This window comes from Diadema setosum, chromosome 1 (assembly GCF_964275005.1).
Source record: "Diadema setosum chromosome 1, eeDiaSeto1, whole genome shotgun sequence".
Taxonomy (NCBI): domain Eukaryota; kingdom Metazoa; phylum Echinodermata; class Echinoidea; order Diadematoida; family Diadematidae; genus Diadema; species Diadema setosum.
Genome location: NC_092685.1, coordinates 37266079 through 37280512, shown reverse-complemented (window position 1 = coordinate 37280512; position 14434 = coordinate 37266079). Strand labels below are relative to the sequence as shown.

At 41.3% G+C, this 14434-nt stretch overlaps 1 protein-coding gene across 1 annotated transcript in view; it reads right to left on the bottom strand.

Annotated features, from left to right (window-relative positions):
- Positions 1–14434, bottom strand: part of LOC140235863 (uncharacterized) — a 77251-nt gene that overhangs the window by 17007 nt on the left and 45810 nt on the right. Inside the window, exons 9-11 of the mRNA XM_072315863.1 lie at positions 12359–12912; positions 10212–10392; positions 1811–3636 (exon numbers count right to left, since the gene is read on the bottom strand). Of these exons, the coding sequence (XP_072171964.1) occupies positions 1811–3636; positions 10212–10392; positions 12359–12912 (2561 nt within the window). The remainder of the gene's footprint in view (positions 1–1810; positions 3637–10211; positions 10393–12358; positions 12913–14434) is intronic.

Sequence of the window (14434 nt, the reverse complement as noted above, 5' to 3'; positions counted from 1 at the left end):
GTCATACTGAAGTCAAATATAAAACACAACACACACAGACAAATTGTGTAACTCACAATGCATTAAAGTGCAACCAAAAACTCATTATTTAGAAACACTAAAATAAGTTTCAAGATTTTAAGTTAAATTTCAATCTCAGTTTCAGAAGAAAGGTGAGGGAGTGCTCAGAGGAGGAGAAAGTAGAAAGGGAGGACCAAGACAACGTTTCTCGTTGCTAGTAATTGTAAAATGTGCTTCAAGATTTTTAGCTGTCCGCCACATAAGTTTTATGACTACCACAGTAGCATACTCTCACAAACATTATGTTTTACTACAGGAGATATTCAGATAAGAATATCCCAAATAGTTTTCAGTGTTGCTTAATGTATGGCAATGTTGAAATTACACAAAGTTCACAAAAGATTTAACAATGTAAAGTGTAGAAAATGAATTCAATGCTGTCAATCATTTTATTTTTCTGCTATATACACATAATCAAAAGAAGGTGAGTAGGAGAAAAAAAAAACACCAAAAGGCAGTGATGAAATTCCCAAATTCATTCTACCTGACCAGATATTTAACACAACACACACCACATAATTCACAAACACCCAAACAGTGGTTGAATTTACAAATTTACAAAACCGCTGTACAATCTTAACCAGAGATTTGTCGTAGCCACCTTGATATTTGTCAACTACATACTCCATATTCACACCAAGAGAAACAAAAGCATATTAAGAATTCAAAAAACAAAAACAAAATCAAACAAGGAAATTGGGAATAGTAGGGAATGTTATAGGTCATCTGACATCGCAAAAATTTGGCGACATTTTCACATACCTTGTTAGTTGGTATCAATAGTCGTAAAGTTTATGGCATGCATAGTGCTCATCTATGGTCTGTTTTTGAGAATTTCGTGCCAATATCATGGATTATATGATACCCGTTTTGAATTCACAGCCACACCCACATAGCTGTCTTGTTACCATTATGTACAGGATTTTCTAGTTCTAGGACTTCTAGGAATGGCTAATGCTCATGTGGGCTTTGCATGTACACTGTGTGCCTTTGCATTGCTTCGGCATGTGGATAAATAGTACGACTTGGCTATATATTGCATCAGATGCATACATAATGCTGGCATAAATGGGAGTGCCGTCTGAGAAGAAAAAGCATTTAGGATACCCATAAACCATTTGCAAATGTATCAGATAAGTACGGTGGTCCTGCCAAGGAATGCTATGTCCTGAGAAGGGCGCGCAGTCGCAAGGGTCCGCTACAGATAACATACAACAAACTACACGCTACAAGTGGCATATAGACCGAGGTGCTCTAGACTCATGCATACAGGACGCACTACCACAACCAAGCACAGCTGATTCTGAGAGAGAGTGAGACTTACCACAAAATGAAAAATGAGCTGAGTTTACGTGAATGGTCATGTGAGAAGTGTGAAAAGGCACAAAAGAAACTGTTAAATGAAGAATAATTCATCATGTATAACAGCCCTGAATTATTCATATCATTCTAAATCTACATTTAGAATAGCATCCCTTTCACAGAGTTGTGTTAGATGCAAAATGTACTGTCTTTTTTCAGAATTTTGGACAGAATTTTGAAACATGTCTAATTAGCTGTCATGAATATTCATTCAAATAAAGAAATGCTAAAATTGTTGCTGCACAGGACGATAACATTGTTAAAACGAAGGAAACACTAAACATCTCATAAATGGTTGCAAATGCAATCAAAAAGATCAGGAGGATATGAACATTGATAACCATGAACCTGAAAACTACTGAAAAGGGTGTAAGGATCTGCTGCTTACCTGTTCTTTGGGTATCCGGTCAATCTGGATCTGATTGATGGACTCTCCTTGGGCTAACCTCTGCAGATTCTGCGCCAGGGTGTTGCTGGCCTGAGCGATCTCCACCCGCAGGTTGGTTCCCTTCTTGGTCTGGGACCGCTGGGGGCCCGGGGCCTGGAGATTCTGCAGGGAGCTGGACTTCTGCCTCTGGATGGCCAGGGACTGCCTATCCTCACTCTGCTGCTGGACCAAGGAGCGCCTGGAACTGACGTTCTTGATGTAGGACTCCACGTCTGGTTCCGAGTCTTCGGCGGCATCGTACCTGCGCCAGGCTCCCCCAGTAGTTTTGCGGACGCCAGACACGCTTCCGTCCGTGGAGCCGATGGAGCTTTTCCGGGACAACGCTCCAGACCGACTCTGGGAACCTGCTGTGGGCAGCTTTGAACGTGGCTCCGCCGCCTTCATCTTCTGCTCCTGCAGGGATTGGGTGCGGGCATGTCTGACTATTTGTGAGCCCAAGCTGTGATCAGTCCTACTGGACGAATCACCACCATTTCTGGCAGTCGGGGTGGAGGATCTGACTCGGGTGGTCCTGTCCACTGGAGTGCGACGACCCGAATCTGACATGGCTCCGCTGCTGCGAGTGGAGGTTTCGCGGAGAGAACCCACTCGGCGGAAGTTTCTGGAAGAGCTGAGGTCGGACATGCTTGAACTTGGGCTAATATCACTGTGGTCTGCACCTGAGTCCTCACTGAAGCGACTCTTGCGCAACATGGTGCTGCGGGTCTGGCGAGGCTGTGATATATTTGGTGCCTTGGTGCTCTTTGGCTTTTTTGTGGACTTTGGTGCAGCAGCGTTTGTCTTTTGTGATGAGCGACCCGTTATCCTCCCAGAAGGCAGTGAGCCTGTTAAATGAGTGTTCCGCCTGAAAGAATGCTCCGAATCACTGACAGTGTCTGCATTTGCATCTTTCTCCAGAGTGGTCATTTTGTGTTTACTTGGTGTGGACAACCTGCTCCATATACCTCCCTTAGTGCTGGAAGCAGTGCTGGATTTACTGCTTGTTCTTGTGGAAGCTTCAGCCTGGGTTGTACGAGGCTTCTCAACACTTCTCGGTGTCTTTTGTCTGCCATTGTTATAGTGCATTTGTTCCATGTTACTATTGTCTTCAGGGCAGGAATAATGCCTGGACTTGCTTCCTCCCCATGTGTTATTGCCTCCCACCAAACTCACATTACTTCCCACATCCACATCAGTGTCCACATCTGCTTCAAATGATATTGCTGAAAGATCATGGGACATGTCGTGTGACATTTCGTGCGAGTCCGACATCTCCGGAGAGGGCGTGTCATGGCGCTTTGTCCGCATGCGCTCCTCCAGATTCCGCATCAGTGTCTCTGTGTCCTTCAGCAGGACGTCAGTGTCCATGCTACCCTCCGGTTCGTATTCTCTGGGGTCGTCTTCCTGCCGATAGCCACGGGGGACGATGGGGTCGGAGCTTCCGTGGAGCTGCCTGCGCGACAGCTGTCCAAATGCCTTCTGCTCCATCCTCCGGTCGGGGATCTCCTGGCTGTAGGGGCGGTCCGGGTGCTGCTGGTCCTGCTGGGTCAGGTGGCTGCGGGGGCTGTGGAAGGCACTGGTGTTGGAGGCTGCGAAGCCATTCTGCCGCATGGTCTGCTCCGAGCTGCTGGAGGTGGAGGACTGGCGCGCCTGGGGTCGGTCGCTGGACGGTGTCGATGGCAAGATGCGCTTCCCACGCTGTCCCTTCTGGCTCCCCGCCTCCAGGGATTGGTTGGATGATGCCCTGGAGCCTGCTGGAGGCTTCCTGTCTATGTGATCATCTGAGCCTTTGAAGTGAAGCAAAACAAATTGAGATTTAATATCATTTCTACGTTGCCTTAGTATTACTAAGATCTAATTCCTTTTCCAGTTCACTGTTACAAACCATCCACTACTTTGGGTGACATAATTTGCACACTATGATAGCAACGAATATATTCTACTGAGAAACACACACACACACACACACACACACAAGAAATCTTTGATTTTGTAGAAAAGCTCACAATATTTGAAGAAGGTTGATGTAGGTTTTCTTTCTGATTGTGAAGGTCACCTTGTTGCTCAAACCGATACAAAGCTTTTGTATTAGCAGAACCCTACAGCCTGTGTATTTGGTGTCAAATCATTCATTCATCTGTATATGTTTTGATATTCATTCATTCCTTCTTTCATCCTTCAATTTGTTCATCAATGAATGAATGAATAAATGAATGAATAAATGAATGAATGAATCAATTAATCAATCAATCGAGCAATTAATTAACTGATAAATTCATATACGATTCTGCAATCATTAAAGGACAAGTCCACCTTCATATACATAAGGATTGAGAGAATTCAGCAATATCAGTAGAACACATCAGTGAAGGTTTGAGGAAAATTGGACAATCTGTTCAAAAGTTATGAATTTTTAAAGTATCTGCGCAGTCACTGCTGGATAAGAAGTCTACTACAGTGTATGATGTCACAGGCATACAACGATATAAGGAAAATAAAAGGAGAATTTCACAAAACTTTCCTTTTTGAATAAAGTGCAAATTTCTTTGACTTGTTACTGACGTATGTTAAGGGTAATATTATTCCCCCTGCCTTCTGAAAGAGAGAAGCCGAGTGTTCTTTTGTTATGCAAGAAAAATGGAAATATGTTGAATTTTCTTTATTCCTTCTTTATGACATTGTACACATGTGACATCACGAGCTATAGTGGTCTTTTCATCCAGCCGTGACTGAGCAGAAACTTCAAAAATTCATAACTTTTGAACGGATTGTCTGATTTTCCTCAAACTCTCACTGATGTGTTCTTCTAATATTGCTGCATTCACTCAACCCACATGTCTATGAAGGTGAACTTGTCCTTTAATTGTTTCAAAGCCATTAGTTTCCTGGTCCATGGAAACAGTTTTTTCTTCCTTTGCCAATATTGAAACAGTCCCAACAAATCAAAGGTTTGCAATATTCAACAGTTACACAGTAGCTACTTCAGCATGGAGGGGCAAATCGAGATAAGTTTATATTTTGACAGATTGAAATGCTGTAAATTTGAACACAGTTGATTCATTTCATATCAATGGAATTTTGATCATTCCCTAGCAAGAATCCTGATATCTTTTCTTCCTATCAACTCTGAAGAAGTTTCATTTGCAACTTCTATTGAACAGTTCTAAATAGTTAGAATGACAGACAGGAATTGAAGAAAAAACTGATTTAAAAGTTTTAAAAAGATTATGTCACAAGCGGAAAAAAACAACAGTATAGCATTCAATTATGGCTCATGCAACCTTAGAAGCAAATAATGTTTGAATGTTCTCTGTATCTGCTAAACAACTGAGAGAAAAATCTCAAACAAATTGTGTCAGTGTTGACCAATTAAAGTGAGTTTGTTTATAGTACAATGGTAGGTTCAAGATCTCGATCACAAGATAAAAGAATCACACGCTATAAGACAGTGTCATAGAAAATGTAGATGGATGAAAAGCAAAAACTAGAAGACATCAAATATATCACGCACTTACATGCACAGAAATTAAAAGCACCAGTGAAGGTCTTTCTGTAATTGACTATCCAAATATATATCCAGAGAAAAGATGGTCACCCAGTTAGCAGTGGATACGAGTCAGGCACAGGTGTACGTACACTCAGGTTTCTGACAATCTGCAGGCAGGCAGGCACATACCCATGTAAAGCCACCTCACCGCCAACCAGCCGCAAATGTCCTCAAAAAGCCCTGACTCAAGAGAGGAAATCTCCCACGTCCTCTCCCCTGGCCCCAAATTATCGCGGTCTCTATCTCTGTCCCTCTCCATTTCCCCCCATCCCTTTCCCCACTGTCTCCTCCCCCCCCCCCTTACCCCATCCCTCCCCGTACCCCCTGAAAAATTTTGGCTTCACTGTAAGTGGAGTACCACAACGATGTCAATGTTGGAAAGGCATCAATAAACATGTTGCTAGTGTGCCGCTCCAGAGACGTGAAAACAGAGAGGTAGGGAGACATAGCGAGAGAGAGATATAGAATAACACAGCGAGAGTAAGACACAGAGTACAGAGAGCAAGAGAGGGATACAGACAGGCTATGGATATCGGAATGGAAAATTCACGGCAGCATCGTCACAGGAAATCAGGCTCCTTGCCGCGGTCAGGGAACCTCCCTCTCACCAGCTTTACCCATTTCCTTCGGCTTCGCATCTCACTTAATGCCCAGCGGCATGCCGTGCCATGGCGAGTGATACCCTAGCTCCCACTTCCATACACGCGAGAGAGAATCTTGAGGTTCACAAGGCCCCTTCCCACAACACACTATACATTCCCTTTTAAACTATAAATAGCTCACCTGCGATTGAGACTAGCTTCTCATTAGATCATTTAGGCAAACTTCCTCATTTATTTGTCAACAGGGAATTTTTGTGTTTTTGCTGGATCACTGCAGGCATTGATTCAGAGCTTTAAGTCATTAAGATCAATCAAGCCAAGTGTGAAGTGACTTTGTCCTTGTAGTGCCTTTTACGATCAAGTCATTCCTGAATTTGTGGAGGACTCGATTAATAAGCTTTTTACTTCCAACAAAAGAGCACATTCTCTTTGACCATCAACATGCAGGAGGTAAAATGACACAGCAATATCACAATAAAAATCTTTTTTCCCCCGAGGCCAAAAATAGACAATTAGCCACAGCTGTGAGAGGCAATCACATACATTGCTGATTTCTCTCCTTCCCCCTACCTCTTGGCACAAGGACTCAAATGATATTAATATTTCATCTTTGCACAACTCCATGAGACCCATACTTAGACCAGAATTTCTTCAGATTCTTATAAAATGTGGGATACAGCAGAATTTCAAACCTTACTTTGTCACTTCATTGTTTTTACACGTTTAATGATATCATCTGTCATACCAATTTTCCAAATTGTTCAAATACAACTAATCACCCAGCAAGAAACTGGCATGTATAACCATCAAGAACAACACATGACATATTTTTGCAAACTTACCACACATGAAGTAAAATGTGACATTATGAAATAATTCTAAAGTTAAGTTCTGGGACCCATTTCATAAAAAGTTGATATGAATACAATTCTTGCGGGAATGTCAATTGTCATGGTAACAACAAGAATAAAGGCTGTTGCTATTAGAAGTTGCCATTCCAGCAAGAGTTGCTATCCTGACATCTTTTATGAAATGGGTCCCTGGACTTCTCCTTCTAAAAGAATTGACAAGTTGAGAGGATGAAGAATATTTGGCATATAATCACATTTACAAAAAAAAAAAATGTTTTTGGTCTGTCATACCTTTAAACAACATGAAGCAGTGTATTAAGGTGCAGTGCATATAGAAACAAACTAAGCAAAGGAGATATTCTGTGTTGCAATGTACTCCAGGATTCACAGAGGAAGAGTGACTAATGCACAACTATTCTACAGTGAGGCTGGATGCCAGGAACATAGTGTGTTTCTAGATGTTTGGCACATTTTAAAGGTCTTCTGTCTTCTATACACATTTCACTGTACAAACATCCCACCTTCACAAACCACAAGAGGCCTATTTCATCATAATGACAGCAACTTTTAAAAGTTGTGATAATTGAGGTCCTTTGTGTAACAACCTCAAACACTCAAGGCTGGTTGGTTGGTTCTTGGTTGCATCTGTAGTTTAATAATTGCAAATGCCTTTGTAAAACGGGCACCTGGAATCTGAATTGCAGAACATTGAGAGGTCTAATATCAATCAATCTAGCAGTCGAAATCTGTCATCAGCATTGTGCTAAAACTCACCTCTGTGAATATGTCATAAAATGCTGCATCTTATTGCAATTAAGGTATTTTTAACAAAGTTAACTTTCTTGAGTTGTCTTCATTTCACAAACTTGCTCACTTCCATGCTCTTACTGCATAACCACAAATGATTAAAACATAACTTGACTTCATGCAGCAGTGAATAGACAAGCAGACTTGCATTGTAGCTCAAATTACCAAGCCAATAGCTTTAGTCTATAAACAATCATCATCAACCCAAACCTAAGCTTGTAATCTTCTACAATCTGACTCACAGTAATCTCACGAGATTATGAGATCAGATTAATCTGTCAACAACAATGCCTCACTACACTATGGAACAATGACTTCCTGGAAAACATGACAATACAATTTGGTGGATTAGTGACCAAATGCACAGTGTAGCCAGCTGCAAAGGGAGGTCGATAGAAAACCCATCTCCCTGGGCTGACTTAGATTCTCTGGCTTAAAATGGCACGCAATTATTATGATGACTGCAAAGAAACGTCCTGATGCTGCAGTACTGACATTACTGTATGTAACTTGGCTTCTATCTCAGAGAAAAGGGGGTACTGCAAACTTCATAATATCACACGGTCATGTGATCTGGAGATTAAACAATGATTATTTCTGTACTTAAGCTTTCATTGCATGGTCATGTTCTGTTTTGCGACCAGTAAACTTTTCAAGAAACTTGATTGATACACTGGTCAGACAACCTGGTTTGTGTTGACAGCTTCATTGTTATATGCACACCCTCCTCATGAATTGAGTCCATTGCAGCTTGCAGTTTGCACTGTGCCGACTTCTGAATCCAAATCTATCATCAACTCAATGGTCAGTCATCTGGAAATATCTTTTCAGCATTTGCGTGAAATCTTCAGCATATTGATATACAGTGTACACCTTGCATGCCAGTAAAAATTGTGTAGGCCCTATAAATTCAGCAGATCACATGATCAAGAACTAGAAATGTCGCTTTGGCGACTGGTATGCCTCCGCCATAATGCATGATTTTCCCAATAGGTCTAGATAGTACATGTGGACAATGTGTGATTACATTTTCACAAAATTGGCAAAATATTGAAATGACAAGTTTGTCACAAATGTGTTGAATGTTCACCTTCCTTGACCTAGGTTCAATTGGATGAATAGGAGAGCATGTATCTAGGGATTTAAGAACTTTAACTCGACTTTGACCCATTCATACATTTAGGCATTGAGTAATTTTCAAGGTACAGGTGTGGAGAAAAAGTGCAATTTCTGAATTGAATAGTAAATTGTTACCATTTTCATCTGGCCCTTGACCCTAAAATTCATAAGATAATCACTTTCAGGTAGAACATGCATAATATGTACTAAGTTTCAAGATAACTTGAGCCACTTCCGAGACATGGAGGAAAAAGTTAGTTCAGCACTTTCACTTGATCTTTGACCTTTTGACCTTTGAGGCAAAAAAAGAAGAAAAAAAAAACTTTCCAGAGAATTTCTATTAGGTTAAACATGTATGCATACACCAAGTGTAAAAAAAAATAACCCTGCTGGCATTGCATGATAGGAGGGAAATAGTAAAATTTTGAAGTGTTGCACTTGACCTTTGACCCCTGACCTTTGACCCCATGAACCCTACATTCTCTAGATAATCACTTCCAGTCAGTATATGTATATACTATGTTCCATGAAGATACCTTGAACAATTTTCCAAGGTATGGAGAAAAAAAAAAGTTTTAATATTTTTACTTGACCTTTTGACTTTTGACCTTTGACCTTTGACCTCATGACCCAAACTTTCACCAGAGAATCTTAATTGGGTAATACATGTATACACTAAGTTTCAAGAAAATATCTTCAGGCATTCAATAGATATGGTGGAAATAGTGAAATTTTATGTATTTGACCCTGACCTTTTGACCTTTGACCTTTGACCTCATGACCCAAACTTTCACCAGAGAATCTTTATTGGGTAATACATGTATACACTAAGTTTCAAGAAAATATCTTCAGGCATTCAATAGATACGGTGGAAATAGTGAAATTTTATGTATTTGACCTTGACCTTTTGACCTTTGACCTTGAGCATGTGCACCCAAAAGTTGATAGGCACAACTTCACCCCCTAATACACATACATGCCAAGTTTCATTAGGATACCTCAACGAGTTTTGATAGTTACCTCGTCCACAAAATTCATTACGGACGGACGGAAGGACGGACGGACGGACGGACGGAAGGACGGACGGACGGACGGACGGAAGGACGGACGGACGGACGGACGGACAACCCGAAAACATAATGCCTCCGGCACCACTTCGTGGCGGAGGCATAAAAAAGCCACGCAGGTGCACACACAAACACATGCACACACACACACATACACTCATGCATGCACATAAAACAAACATACACATGCATAAAAACATACATACACCCACCACATACAGACTCACAAATTGTATGAATATGTTTGATTTGGTTGATTACAATACAAATTGGTACATCATTGAGGTCAAGAGTGTAAAACATTCCCTTCTAGAACACACTGTAAAAACATGCACTATGCATTCAAAGAGAGAAGTTGAACCCATTTACCTCTCTCATTCATCTTGGAGGAATGCTCATCCTCGAATTCAGCCGTGATCTGGGTAGGAGGGGCGTGCCTGTCGGGCGAGAGAACCTGCTGCCTGTCGCTGCTGGTGGAGTGAGGGGTGGAGTTGGTCGTCATGGAGGCCCACTGGTGGACCCAGTGGGGGGTGCCTGGACCCCCCTGTCTCTGCTAAAAGTAACATTTAAGACATTTCTTTCTTTTTATATAGGAAAAAATTGACTTAAAAGACAATGTCATCAGGAAGGTATCCCCAAACGCTGTCTAGACATCAATGAAGCAAGAACATTTCTGCAGCTCATACTGATACCCCACTTATATCACACTGTCTGTACATAGAACATGTAAGATGATATGCACATTCACATATTATGCACAAATTGATGCCATCAAGATAGAGGTAGTGGTAATTACAATACAATGCACTAGCCACCGATTAGATTTTTATGCCCATTTCATAAAAATTCAAGAGCACCCAGACTACGCAAGCAGAAGTATGCTGACTTATGCAAAGTTCTTGATCTGTGTATGAGAGAAAACATATTTAATGCACAGTTTTGGTGAGTGCAATACCAGTATTTTTCATTTTGACTGTTTGAGCCATATCTTGTCACAGTTGAAAAGTTGAAGCACTTGCAACAATAGAGACAAGACAAATGTATGCAAACAGAAATACAAATAGAAATTCTAGACTTGCATTCTTGCATATATCTATTATATCCCATTTAGGAATGCAAGACTTGCAATGAATGACAAGCACACATTTGGGACTGAACAACTGACAGTCCCCTGACAGTAGATAAAACTTCAAAAATATCCATACTTTCATGGTAAACTTTCAAAGAGAGTTTGTTTGTTTGTTTGATTTTATTTAATCACGGGATAAAATGCCCTCGATCAGCCAGGTGAGCCTGTTTTTCAGAGAGCCCGTGAATACAGTGTTACAGAGACACAAAAACAACACAACAGTTAACAGATCAATCAAAGCAAATCAGCAATAAACCCCCCCCCAAAAAAAAAAAAAACCCAACAAAAACAACAAAACAACAACAACAACAAAACCAAGCATAACATAATGAAATACATTACAACATAGCCGAAACTAGATACCAAGAACGAAACTGTAGCTGATAGTTTGCCTATCTCTGCTTGCATGATTTTCATCACAAACTATGTACAAAGTATCTGAATAAAGACAATAGAATATCTACTCTTGAAATCACAAAATGATGAATGCATAAATCACTGTAGTTTTCTGACTCTCCCATACTAACTTCAAGCGATATGGAAATTAATCATCCAGTCGTAACCCCTCCCCATCCCCACACTACAAAAGGGGAGAAAAATGGGAAAATGTCCAAAGCTAGACCGCCTGCTACAGCTGTGCATTGGCACAGCACTGCACAAATTCTCACTTCCCAACCACAGATTCTCCCCCCCCCCCCCCATGATGCATCCAAAGTCCCCCTGCCAGCTGTGAGCTGTGTCCAGGTCATGCCATATGTGCCAAGTTCATTACAACTGTAACTCTCAAAGACGATGACTTTGCCAGAAGTTCCACCTGCCTAACATCTAGTCCTCCTCTGCACTTCCTCATTTCTTGGTATGAGGAACTTTCCCCCTTACTTGAACATTCCTAAGTGTCTGCAATAATTCAACTGTTAACTGCAGACAATACTTATGGGAAAGTGACCCTGACAGTGTTGACATTTTGCACAGAAATGAATCAGAATAATCTCTACCCTCAAGTCATCCTCAACTTATCACCCACGCACATTCACATATGAATGCTTTACCCCTTTCCCCCAACAAACTGACATCATTGTCATCCTTCGTGACTCTAAAATTTTCACTCATGTTAAAAATCAAGAATCAATTTCAAGACACTCTACACAATGCATCTTAATGACAATATCCAGTGTCTCTACTAGACAAGCTTCAAAAGGTTTTGCTGGATTCATTTCACTAGAAAATGACATAAAACATGACAAACCCTCTGTGTGCCATGTGTGTTTCTGTCCACGGGTATGTATGAGAAATTTGTGCACATTTGATTCAGTGGCACAAAAAGGGTGAACAGAGAGGCCCAAACTTGGCAATTCTGGGATGTACACGTCATGGCACCTGTTCCTACCTTGCCTTCAATGTCTTCAATCTTGTCCACAGCCGTCCTGCTGCTCCCATCTCCTCTGACCCTCAGGCCAGGTCCGATCATCCCGTCCTCCTTCCGTCTCCCATCCGGCTTCCCGCTGAACACCTCCTCCTCCTCCATCTCATCCCCGACATCCTTGTCCGTGTCGTCGTCGCTGGGCAACTTGTCTCCATCCACCGCTCCCTCCTCCTCCCCAGCGCTCCTCCCGACGCCGAAGACGTCGTCGATCTTCTCCCGCGCCTCCTGGACCTCCTTGGACTGGGAGTCGCTCTCGATGGTGTAGGTGCCCGCTTCGCTCACGTTGTCCCCGCACCCCTCACCTCCCTCGATATCCTCCTCCTCCTGGTAGTGGGGGTTCTCATGTGTGTCCATCTCAAGGGGACTGAGAGGGGTGGTTGGACTTGGGCTGCCCCGGGTCTGCTTGGACTTGTGGGTGGACTTAATGAACGTCCTCTGCCGCAGGTTGGCTGGAGGCAACGGCTCAGACAGACAGGCACCCTTGTTCTTACGCTGCTGGTGCTGAAAGTTGGGGTCTGCTTTATGATTGTCACAAGCGAAAGGGCAAGACAATAAATATTCTATGAAGTCCTTTAATTTGAGAAACAACTTTCGAGAAAAATATGAACGTATCCTCATATTTCTGTAATATTAACCATCCGTGCAATGCACAGCTACACTACTAACAGCTACATTAAGAATGGAGTCTGCTGTCAAAATGTAAACTGGTTTATTTTGTAGTACTATGTGTCAACCATTTGTCAATGTAGTCAACAGTGTAAAGAGGCGATGCAATCAAATATGTCCTCCCTTCAGGCATGTCAGGTACAGTATATCATACTGTCCAGCAAAATGTCTGTGATTCACATTTTAATTGCAAACTTACACTTCGTTCTATTGAAATGTCATGTTTTCAGAATAAACATGCTCATGAGTGGTTGTATTTCAATCAACAGTAGAATGCAGATATTAAGGGTCTAACCTATTTCTGTCAAGTCAATAACATATCAATCACACTTCTTAATTTCAGCACTGCAGTTCAAGACAACTATATTTACAATATCACTTTCGTCATGCTAGGGAGAGCAGCAACTGAATCATTAAGTAATGGATGAAGGTACATGTATATGTATTTAGAGCTATTAAATTGTTGGCATTTTGACAAAATTACTGACATTCATAGAGGTAGAAATTCACACACACACACACACACACACAAACAAACAAACAAGAGGCAGATCAAAAGACTGTACAAAACAACAACAACAAAATGTAGTTCCTTATGACCTTCAGGAATTGAAGAGCCAGATTTGGGTGTGTCTTCAGAATATCTGGGTGATGTAATCTCATGCCAAAGAAAAATGCACGGCAGACCCGAGACTGTCTGTGAGTGTCAACCACAACATCACAACTGTTCTAAACAGATATCACCTTTTGGACTGTGTCATGCAGGGATAATTCATCCCTCATTGAGAACATCCAGTTGAAAACATTCTGTCAGGAACTGGGGCCCCCTTGGCACGGTTTAAAAGGATGGCAGTACAGCAAACCACACTTTGAAGGTAATGACCCTCTCTCATAACCCCTAATAGTTTCCCTATGATCAAGGCTATACATGGCTATGCATATTAGCCCGTTGAGGATGGTTTGATTTTGCTACAACACACATTTTCCCATAGACACCTGCCCGAGTATACTCGGGACTCGTCCTCAACGGGTTAAAAGATATTATTCACTTGGAAACAGATCACACTGGAGATCTAATTTTGTGATGTAAAAATGGAATGTTTGGCATCTATAATCTACATTTCCTGAAAATTGCTTCTGCCTTTCATTCTGTTTCCTTTTTAGATTTTCATAAAGAGAGTAAAATATCAACTACGTGTAGTCATCAAAGCAACAATTCACATGATGTGATACATTTCCTTCAAGAATCATCCATTCAAAGTACCAGTACAATATTTGGAAGTAAACTTCCTTTAAAAAAAAAAAAAAAAAAAAAAAAAAGAAATTAACTTAATATTACAAACATTTGCATATATCACTACCAAAATTCGTAAA